Below are 11,501 nucleotides of genomic sequence, written 5' to 3'. Positions count from 1 at the left end.
TGGGTTTCTGTACAGCACTGTGTGACATAAGCTGTACATTTGATTAATTGATTGATTGATTGATTTACTAATAGCATCTGTGACAATATATTCTCCAAACTCCGGCTTCCTGGGCTTCACATAATTATCTCACCAGTCGACCTTCTACGTATTAAATATTCAGTTTGCACAATTGGCCCAGCGTCGTCCGGGTTTGGCTGGCGTAGGCCGTCATTGTAAATGAGAATTGGTTCTTAACTGACTTGTCTAGTTAAATAAAGGTTAAACATAAATACTAATACATATTGCAATGTACAGCCTTAACTATGGAGCTTACTTTGTTGTTGTTGTCAAATTAAATTAATTATTGTATTTAGTTGAATTTATATAACAACATTCTGATCTTGTTTAGCATTATCTAGTCCAAATATGTCATGATTCCACTATTTGTATCGTTTGAATCACTTTCAATTGGGGACTTTTATTTTAAAGGCAAAGCCCAGATTCCACTATCCTTGTTGTCGCTAGCGTCACACAGGTGTTTTCACCCCAACAAGTCATGTGAGTGCCTTTCTTTACATAATGGGGCATCATTGGACTACAAAGGGATTTTAAGAGCTATGCCAGCGCCGTTTGCATCACTTCATCAACTTTAGTTCTTTCTGAAAGAACTGAAAATGACCTCTTTGATTCTGAGGTGTTTGTTACTAGTTGCAGTGGTTGCAATCTCGTCCGGAAATGGAGTGCGGTATACGGCCAATTGGACAAGTATCGACTCCCGGCCGTTACCGGTGTGGTACGACGAGTCGAAGATCGGTATTTTCGTTCACTGGGGGGTATTCTCCGTGCCCGGGTACGGCCAGTTCAGTGAGTGGTTCTGGCAGTCGTGGAGAGACGCACATCGAGCGGACGAGGTTGAGTTTATGAAGAAAAACTACCCTGTGGGTTTTACATACGCAGATTTTGCGCACGATTTCAAAGCGCAGTTCTTCGAACCTGATGACTGGGCTGAAATATTTGAAGCTTCTGGAGCCAAGTAAGTAGCAGACTAAAGTTTATTTAATGGCATACTTATTCAACTAGGCTACTCAACACGAGTGCACGAACGATATCTAACTAAGTATTGTATATAGGTTGCACGTTGAACGCCTCAATCACACCGACAGTATTACTGCGCGAAATGGTACGCAACATCATCTGAATATGTGTGCAACAAACGTGCAACTTTCACCTTCTGCTACTATTTCTGTCAAGCCGTCTAAGCGCATACAGTTTGATGCATACGGTGGATAAACACGGCGTTCCATTGGAAATTAATGTATTTCTGTTGGACCAAAAATGCGTGTCGGTGTGATCGAGGCGTTACACATAAGGGTTGCACTGGTCCAGTTGGCTTTTATTTTTTTTTTTTGTATAAATTGTTCGTGAAAGTTTAAACGGGCCTAGGAACCGAGTGCTTAGTTTGTCCACATGCTCCGAAATTGAAATGAGGCTCTTGGGCAGACATTTTTTTCTTTTTTCTTCTTCTTCTTGTGAGATGATGACCCCCCACCTCTGTAATGCTGTACACTTCACATACATTGCCAGGTATGTGGTGTTCACATCCAAGCATCACGACGGCTTCTGTAACTGGCCGTCTGCAGACTCGTGGAACTGGAACTCTGTGGACACTGGACCACACAGAGACCTGGTGGGAGACCTGGCAACTGCCGTACGCAAGAGGTAGGACGTGGGGGACGTTGCCCCTAGACACTGATCTCCAGTCAGTTCAGCATCCCCTAACTGTTAAGGTTGGGGAGAACTGATCCTAGATCTGTACCTGGGGGAAACCACACCCCAGAGCCTATTTCACCACTACATGACTGTGTTCCCCTGGATCAGGTTATTCTGGTTAGACAGGTTTGGAAACCAAGGCATGTATTCTCAATGCTTCCCAGACATTCTCAATGCTTCCCAGACATTCTCAATGCTTCCCAGACATTGTCAATGCTTCCCCAGACATTGTCAATGCTTCCCCAGACATTGTCAATGCTTCCCCAGACATTGTCAATGCTTCCCCAGACATTGTCAATGCTTCCCCAGACATTGTCAATGCTTCCCCAGACATTGTCAATGCTTCCCCAGACATTGTCAACGCTTCCCCAGACATTGTCAACGCTTCCCCAGACATTGTCAACGCTTCCCCAGACATTGTCAACGCTTCCCCAGACATTGTCAACGCTTCCCCAGACATTTCGCTACACTCGCAGTAACATCTGCTAACGATGTGTATGTGACCAATACAATTAGATTTTGATTGACTATCTAGGTTCTAGGATCAGTGTTAACTTTGGGAAGTTCCCATAGCCTGATCCTATAGCAGTATTCCTACTCCGAGACTCTTTGGGAAGTTCCCATAGCCTGATCCTATAGCAGTATTCCTACTCCGAGACTCTTTGGGAAGTTCCTATAGCAGTATTCCTACTCCGAGACTCTTTGGGAAGTTCCCATAGCCTGATCCTATAGCAGCATTCCTACTCCGAGACTCTTTGGGAAGTTCCCATAGCCTGATCCTATAGCAGTATTCCTACTCCGAGACTCTTTGGGAAGTTCCCATAGCCTGATCCTATAGCAGTATTCCTACTCCGAGACTCTTTGGGAAGTTCCTATAGCAGTATTCCTACTCCGAGACTCTTTGGGAAGTTCCCATAGCCTGATCCTATAGCAGCATTCCTACTCCGAGACTCTTTGGGAAGTTCCCATAGCCTGATCCTATAGCAGCGTTCCTACTCCGAGACTCTTTGGGAAGTTCCCATAGCCTGATCCTATAGCAGCGTTCCTACTCCGAGACTCTTTGGGAAGTTCCCATAGCCTGATCCTATAGCAGCGTTCCTACTCCGAGACTCTTTGGGAAGTTCCCATAGCCTGATCCTATAGCAGCGTTCCTACTCCGAGACTCTTTGGGAAGTTCCCATAGCCTGATCCTATAGCAGCGTTCCTACTCCGAGACTCTGGGAATATGGCGCCTGGTTGGTTGATCTCCGGTCTTAACAGCTCACAATGTTTCACATACATTCTGTTTCCATAGGAAGGGACTGCACTTTGGCCTGTACCACTCCCTGTATGACTGGTTCCATCCACTCTACCTGAAGGACAAGGCTTCCGGGTACAAGACCCAGGAGTTTGTCTTCCAGAAGGCTCTTCCTGAGCTGGTAAACCTGGTGATGACCTACAAGCCAGAACTGATCTGGTCCGATGGGGATTGGGAAGCTCCTGACACCTACTGGAACTCAACAGAATTCCTGGCCTGGCTCTACAACGACAGTCCTGTCAAGGTGAGTGAGGCTGAGGGAAGATGCAAAATGGAGGGCGTCCCAAATGCTACCCTATTCACTTTGAAGTGTGTCACTTTTGACCAGGTCCAATAGGGATATGACAAATGATTGACATTTGTTTTTACTAGTTCTTGTCTAGGTACTAGCTGATGCCATGACAGGAAGTTAGAACTGTGTGTGTCACCTGACCTATGCCATTTAGGGGGTGGAGTTAGAACTGTGTCACCTGACCTATATGTCAGTTAGGGGGTGGAGTTAGAACTGTGTCACCTGACCTATATGTTAGTTAGGGGGTGGAGTTAGAACTGTGTGTGTCATGTGATGTGTCATAAGATGCACCTGATCACATTTAGATCCGGTGACACATGTCACAACTAAATACAAGATAAGTCGTTCACCTTTTTGGTTATTTTTTTCTGGTCTGAAACCCATTAGGACATAAGGTTGTGTCTTTGTAAATATGAACTACATTACTGCCCCTTTTTGTTAACCCAGAACAACACTGACTTCTGATTCTACTTCCCCAGGACTTTGTGGTGGTCAATGACAGATGGGGGAATGGTTGTTACTGTAAACATGGAGGTTACTACAACTGTGCCGACAGGTAGACTACCCTCTAGCACCAACACTGAACCCTAGATCGTATCTCTTTAGGCGTTCAGGGGTTGGAACCACTATTTATTTTTCCAATCGTTTCATTCTGAGCAGAACCAGGTTATTTTTATTGCTCTCATCCAGAACCAGTTTCGACCCTGTCGTGGAAGTTCCACCCAGAAAGGAGAGGCTGTAGATTCTTCAAACAACTTTTTTAATTTTATTATTAAGATTTGTAAAAATGTGACTTGTTAAACATCACCTCAATGGTGTATGGGCTCTCAACCAACGAAGAAGAGTTGTCTCAGTTTATATGGAAATATATAAAATACAGCCCCCCGGGGTGGTGTCACAAACAAACTGGTTGGTGACAATGGAACTGAGAAACTGCGGTTGGTAAGGTTTAGTCGCTCCGTTTCTCAATGCTCATTGTCTCGACACTGTTTTCCACAAGGAACCAAAACCATTTGTCCTTCTCGTCTCTCCCAGCGCGGTTCAGTCTACTGCTACGTGGAATGACAACATTTTGTCTGTAAATCCAACACCATGATTCAGTCACGGGGACAAAGGGGGAAGTGTTCTAGCAGAGGTAGCAGGTCTCGTCAGTACATCATATGACTTTAACTAAATCCATAGATCAACATTATAACAGCAATGTCTGCCACAATATCCCCCCCCAACCAAACAAATACCGGTTTTAAATAGGAACTATATGTTCCTCTTTTAACCTGTGATAACAAAAAAATATGTATATATATATATTTTTTGACATTCATTAAATGACTTCAACTAGTTTGGCTAGAGTAGGCAAGCTAAGTTGTTTGACATGTTTTGATGGACAGACATGTGTAGCCTATGGCACAAGGTGCGACTGAATTCTTTGCAGGGTGGGGATGAGGAGGCTTGAAGCGCTGGGCATCTTGTTGTTATAACATGTGTTATCTGACGTAAGACCTACGGTGAAGCAGCTTCTATGGAGGAACTGGGAACGTCCTTTGAGCTAGCTAGCAAACAAGCTTGTGTGTGTGTGTGTGTGTGCAAGAATTAAAAACACATCTTAACTTTTTGTAGTTTATAAATCCAATGTGAAATGTAACTATGCCTATAGTATCCTTAACTAGCATTGGAAAAAGTGAATCCAATCTCTTTATCCTCTGAATGACGATTGTAACGTCGGTAGACGACATGCTTTGGAGGGCAGGTAGCCTACACACTCACGCAACACTGGCTAAGATTTCAATCTGGCAGGCAGAGATACTGGAAGAATTTTCTGCCAGTAACCGAAAGGTTGCTAGGTCGAATCCTGACGAGCTGACGAGGTAAAAATCTGTTCTGCCCTTAAACAAGGCAGGTTCCTAGGCCGTCATTGTAAATAAGAATTTGTTCGTAACTGACTTAACCTCGTTAAATAAATAAAATAAATATTTATCGTTAAATAAATACAATTCTGAGTGACAGGAAGGGCTTTGTGGAGGCATCTTGCATGTTGCGTTTTTGTTTTTTTGTGGGACCCAAGAAAAATGGCTGAAATGTATACGAATGTTATCAACTAGTTCCCATGCTTTAAAAAAAAAAAAAAGGTTCTGTTCCGGGAACAGTATGGGTCACTTTCGTTCCCGGTTCTGTTCCTTGAACCGGTTCCAACCTGTTTTACATTACATTTGGGGTAATTTAGCAGACACTATTATTCAGAGTAACTAATAGTCAGGTAGTACTGTCTGTATGTATATCTTATATATATATATATATATGGCATTAGACATATGCTAATATCCCCACCTCCTCTGATTAGGTGGAATCTTCCTAGACTCTGCCTACAACTGTTCAATCATGTAGGATTTACACATGGAATACACAGACTGTCACCCGTGGCACCATATCAGACCTGCCACACATTTTGAACCAGTGGGTTGTGTGTGTGTGTTTATATATATCTTCACTCTCAGGTTCACGCCAGGCTCTCTGCCTAACCACAAGTGGGAGAAGTGCCAGTCCATCGACTACCACTCCTGGGGTTACCGAAGAAACATGAAGCTCATCGAGCTGATGGACCTGCCCACCATCATAACGGTTAGAGGTCACAGGAAGTGAAATCAGTACCGAGGGGACAAACACAACTGGGGCTCAGTTTGAATACTTTGTAGGAGTTGTTGTTTTTTGGTCTTGCTTCTCTCCTTGTGGACTAATCTGACTATAGCTTATTCAATGAGCTATGGCCTCTATCTGCTGTGGCCTCTATCAGCTTCTTCTCTGCTCACTTTGTAACAGCAGGAAATGCTCTCTTTCTCTTTCTGCATGCTGATGACTGGGTGTGTCTTTTCTCTATTTCATAAACAAGAGTTGTCACTAACTTGGTAAAATCTTAAGTTTATTGACATCTCTACCTCGTATCATGTGTCCGGATACTGCCTGTGTGTTTTAAGTATAAATATAACATCTCTGTTGTTGTTTCATCAGGACATGGTGTACGTGGTGGCCCTGGGTGGTAACTACCTGCTGAACATAGGCCCCATGGAGGATGGTATGATCTCCCCTCTCTTTGAGGAGAGGCTGAGGGGCATGGGGGCCTGGCTGGGTGTCAACGGAGAGGCCATCTACTCCTCCAAACCCTGGAGGGTCCAGGGGGAGAACACCACCGTGCCAGTCTGGTAAGAGGCAATACAATACAATACAGTCTGGTGGGAGGCAATACAATACAGTCTGGTAGGAGGCAATACAATACAGTCTGGTAGGAGGCAATACAATACAATACAGTCTGGTAGGAGGCAATACAATACAATACAGTCTGGTAGGAGGCAATACAATACAATACAGTCTGGTAGGAGGCAATACAATACAATACAGTCTGGTAAGAGGAAATACAATACAGTCTGGTAGGAGGCAATACAATACAATACAGTCTGGTAGGTGGCAATACAATACAATACAGTCTGGTAGGAGGAAATACAATACAATACAGTCTGGTAGGAGGCAATACAATACAATACAGTCTGGTAGGAGGCAATACAATACAATACAGTCTGGTAGGAGGCAATACAATACAGTCTGGTAGGAGGCAATACAATACAATACAGTCTGGTAGGAGGCAATACAATACAATACAGTCTGGTAGGAGGCAATACAATACAGTCTGGTAGGAGGCAATACAATACAATACAGTCTGGTAGGAGACAATACAATACAATACAGTCTAGTAGGAGACAATACAATACAGTCTGGTAGGAGACAATACAATACAGTCTGGTAGGAGGCAATACAATACAGTCTGGTAGGAGGCAATACAATACAGTCTGGTAGGAGACAATACAATACAGTCTGGTAGGAGGCAATACAATACAGTCTGGTAGGAGGCAATACAATACAGTCTGGTAGGAGGCAATACAATACAGTCTGGTAGGAGGCAATACAATACAATACAGTCTGGTAGGAGGCAATACAATACAATACAGTCTGGTAGGAGACAATACAATACAGTCTGGTAGGAGGCAATACAATACAGTCTGGTAGGAGGCAATACAATACAGTCTGGTAGGAGGCAATACAATACAATACAGTCTGGTAGGAGGCAATACAATACAATACAGTCTGGTAGGAGGCAATACAATACAGTCTGGTAGGAGGCAATACAATACAATACAGTCTGGTAGGAGGCAATACAATACAGTCTGGTAGGAGGCAATACAATACAATACAGTCTGGTAGGAGGCAATACAATACAATACAGTCTGGTAGGAGGCAATACAATACAATACAGTCTGGTAGGAGGCAATACAATACAATACAGTCTGGTAAGAGGAAATACAATACAGTCTGGTAGGAGGCAATACAATACAATACAGTCTGGTAGGTGGCAATACAATACAATACAGTCTGGTAGGAGGAAATACAATACAATACAGTCTGGTAGGAGGCAATACAATACAATACAGTCTGGTAGGAGGCAATACAATACAATACAGTCTGGTAGGAGGCAATACAATACAGTCTGGTAGGAGGCAATACAATACAATACAGTCTGGTAGGAGACAATACAATACAATACAGTCTGGTAGGAGGCAATACAATACAGTCTGGTAGGAGGCAATACAATACAATACAGTCTGGTAGGAGACAATACAATACAATACAGTCTGGTAGGAGACAATACAATACAATACAGTCTGGTAGGAGGCAATACAATACAGTCTGGTAGGAGGCAATACAATACAGTCTGGTAGGAGGCAATACAATACAATACAGTCTGGTAGGAGACAATACAATACAGTCTGGTAGGAGACAATACAATACAGTCTGGTAGGAGACAATACAATACAGTCTGGTAGGAGGCAATACAATACAGTCTGGTAGGAGGCAATACAATACAGTCTGGTAGGAGGCAATACAATACAATACAGTCTGGTAGGAGGCAATACAATACAATACAGTCTGGTAGGAGGCAATACAATACAGTCTGGTAGGAGGCAATACAATACAGTCTGGTAGGAGGCAATACAATACAGTCTGGTAGGAGGCAATGCAATACAATACAGTCTGGTAGGAGGCAATGCAATACAATACAGTCTGGTAGGAGGCAATACAATACAGTCTGGTAGGAGGCAATACAATACAATACAGTCTGGTAGGAGTCAATACAATACAATACAGTCTGGTAGGAGGCAATGCAATACAATACAGTCTGGTAGGAGGCAATACTACAATAGATTTCCTGACTGAAATGTGGAATAATTGATCCGTCTTGGACAGGCTTGAGTTAAGTTACTACTTCTCTATTGTATTTACTATTGTAATTATCGTCGCCAAACCCACTGGCTCCATGTCATCTACAAGACCCTGCTAGGTAAAGTCCCCCCCTTATCTCAGCTCGCTGGTCACCATAGCATCTCCCACCTGTAGCACAAGCTCCAGTCCTACCTGGTTAAATAAAGGTGAACATTTATTTTTAATTAACCGAGGTATATCTCTCTAGTCACCCCCAAAACAAATTATTTCTTTGGCCGCCTCTCCTTCCAGTTCTCCGCTGCCAATGACTGGGACGAACTACAAAAATCTCTGAAACTGGAAACACTTATCTCCCTCACTAGCTTTAAGCACCAGCTGTCAGAGCAGCTCACAGATTACTGCACCTGTACATAGCCCACCTATAATTTAGCCCAAACAAGTACCTCTTTCCCTACTGTATTTATTTATTTATTTATTTGGCTCCTTTGCACCCCCATTATTTCTATTTCTACTTTGCACATTCTTCCACTGCAAATCTACCGTTCCAGTGTTTTACTGCTATATTGTATTTACTTTGCCACCATGGCCTTTTTTTGCCTTTACCTCCCTTATCTCACCTCATTTGCTCACATCGTATATAGACTGGTTTATACTGTATGTTTGTTTTACTCCATGTGTAACTCTGTGTTGCTGTATGTGTCGAACTGCTTTGCTTTATCTTGGCCAGGTCGCAATTGTAAATGAGAACTTGTTCTCAACTAGTCCTACCTGGTTAAATAAAGGTGTTCTCCACTAGCCTACCTGGTTAAATAAAGGTGTTCTCAACTAGGCCTACCTGGTTAAATAAAGGTGTTCTCAACTGGCCTACCTGGTTAAATAAAGGTGTTCTCCACTAGCCTACCTGGTTAAATAAAGGTGTTCTCAACTAGGCCTACCTGGTTAAATAAAGGTGTTCTCCACTAGGCCTACCTGGTTAAATAAAGGTGAACATTTATTTTAAATTATAACCGACTGGGATTTTACTGCCATCTAGTGGTCAACTGTCATCCCGAGTCTTAAACAAGCCCTGACTGTGTGTGTGTGTGTGTGTGTGTGTGTGTGTGTATATATATATATACAGACAGACATCTATCTCTCTCCCCTTCCATAGGTACACCTCGAAGAACAACACAGTCTATGCCATACTACTGGAATGGCCTTCCAAACTGCTGTTTGACCTCGCAGCACCCAAAACCTCTGCGGACACTAATGTAAGTATACCACACACAGTAATATACTCTAGTATACCACACATAGTATTATACTCTAGTATACCACACCACGGTATTATACTCTAGTATACCACACATAGTATTATACTCTAGTATACCACACATAGTATTATACTCTAGTATACCACACATAGTATTATACTCTAGTATACCACACATAGTATTATACTCTAGTATACCACACATAGTATTATACTCTAGTATACCACACATAGTATTATACTCTAGTATACCACACATAGTATTATACTCTAGTATACCACACATAGTATTATACTCTAGTATACCACACATAGTATTATACTCTAGTATACCACTCATAGTAATATACTCTAGTATACCACACATAGTATTATACTCTGATGGTTCTTTAACATGTGTGCTCGGGTCCCATAAGGTACAAATATGTATGCAATAACCTGAATTATTTTCTGTCTCTTCTCAGGTCACTATACTGGACGACCCGTCCGTACCTCTGAAGTGGGTCTCAACGACGCCAACCGGACTGGTGGTACTCATGCCTGACATCATGCCAGTTTCCCCGGGGCGAGGCTGGGTCCTGAAACTAGAGGGAGTGGTGTGAGAGGCGGTGAACATAAATGTTTTTTAATTATTATACATTAAGATATTATGACTGTTCATGTTTAAATTGGAAGTTTCAGGGGTTGAAATGTTATTTTTTTAGGATTCTGACACTGGTTGATTTTGTGTGAGTCAGCTAAAGACTAGCTACCTTGAACTGTGCAATAGATGGCAGCTCTGCAGTATCCCTATCAACAATGGCCTCCTTTAAAAAAATACATAGATAAGAAAAACAAACCAAACATTTGGTTATATCCTATTCAGCTACTTGAGGCAAATATGAAGGAGACTCATTATGTTCAGCAGTAAGGACCAAATATTGGATGTTCAAAAATCGTTATTTGTTTTCTGGGTTTGGTAGAAATGTGTATTGCAACAGGGTGCAGAAAGGGAACGTTCCACGACAATCTCTGTGTGTCGGCTTCTTGTGCCTTTTTTGGTGTGTGTGTGTGTGGACAATCTATTTCGTGTCAAACTGACATGACAATGCACTGTCATTTTTTTTTATAGGTTATGTGAATGAATGTAGATGTGTTTTTAATTGTTTTGAATTACCAGTATGTCTTTACATTTTGTTTTAATGCTGTTTCTCCTTGTAGCTACAATCTTTTTTATTTTAACTCTATAAAAATGAAAATGAATGATTTTTTTTTTACCACAATAAAAAGGTAGATCATCAGTCTGCTTGTCTGCATATAATTTATTCCTAAACTAGGTCATATTCAGTAGACTACAGAGAACTTGTGTGTCGAAAAATACAGTTTTCATTAAATCATTGGTATGCATTTTATTTTATTTTTTACAAACCGCTCTACAAGGAACAGTTTTAAACAGAAGTCATGTGACCACAGTCTTGGTGATTGTACATAACACCGTTTAAAAAATGTAGTTTCTGTAATGTGTACAGTAGATTACGCCTGTTAATATAATGGGCATAATGCCAACCCAGAGATGGCGCTAGTGGGGCATCTATCTAGGATCTATAAACGGGTGCGTTATGAAGTTTCCGTTTAGGATCCTGTTACTCTTCAATACCCCAAAT

The 11,501-nt window shown here is 42.0% G+C and overlaps 1 protein-coding gene across 2 annotated transcripts; it reads left to right on the top strand.

Annotated features, from left to right (window-relative positions):
• Positions 1–513: 513 nt before the first annotated feature.
• Positions 514–11,138, top strand: LOC115121578 (tissue alpha-L-fucosidase-like). Of its 2 annotated transcripts, XM_029650687.2 has the most exons (8): positions 514–1,015; positions 1,567–1,701; positions 3,047–3,293; positions 3,821–3,897; positions 5,834–5,957; positions 6,345–6,535; positions 9,757–9,856; positions 10,323–11,138. In XM_029650687.2, the coding sequence occupies exons 1-8, from the start codon at positions 657–659 to the stop codon at positions 10,458–10,460; spliced, it is 1,371 nt and encodes a 456-aa protein (XP_029506547.1). In that variant the 5' UTR covers positions 514–656; the 3' UTR covers positions 10,461–11,138. The 2 variants fall into 2 exon arrangements, with proteins under 2 accessions (XP_029506547.1, XP_029506548.1); XM_029650688.2 differs by lacking the exon at positions 1,567–1,701.
• Positions 11,139–11,501: the final 363 nt, after the last annotated feature.

The sequence above is a fragment of the Oncorhynchus nerka genome, linkage group LG7 (assembly GCF_034236695.1).
Source record: "Oncorhynchus nerka isolate Pitt River linkage group LG7, Oner_Uvic_2.0, whole genome shotgun sequence".
In the NCBI taxonomy this organism is placed as follows: domain Eukaryota; kingdom Metazoa; phylum Chordata; class Actinopteri; order Salmoniformes; family Salmonidae; genus Oncorhynchus; species Oncorhynchus nerka.
This window is presented reverse-complemented; position numbering and strand designations above follow the sequence as displayed.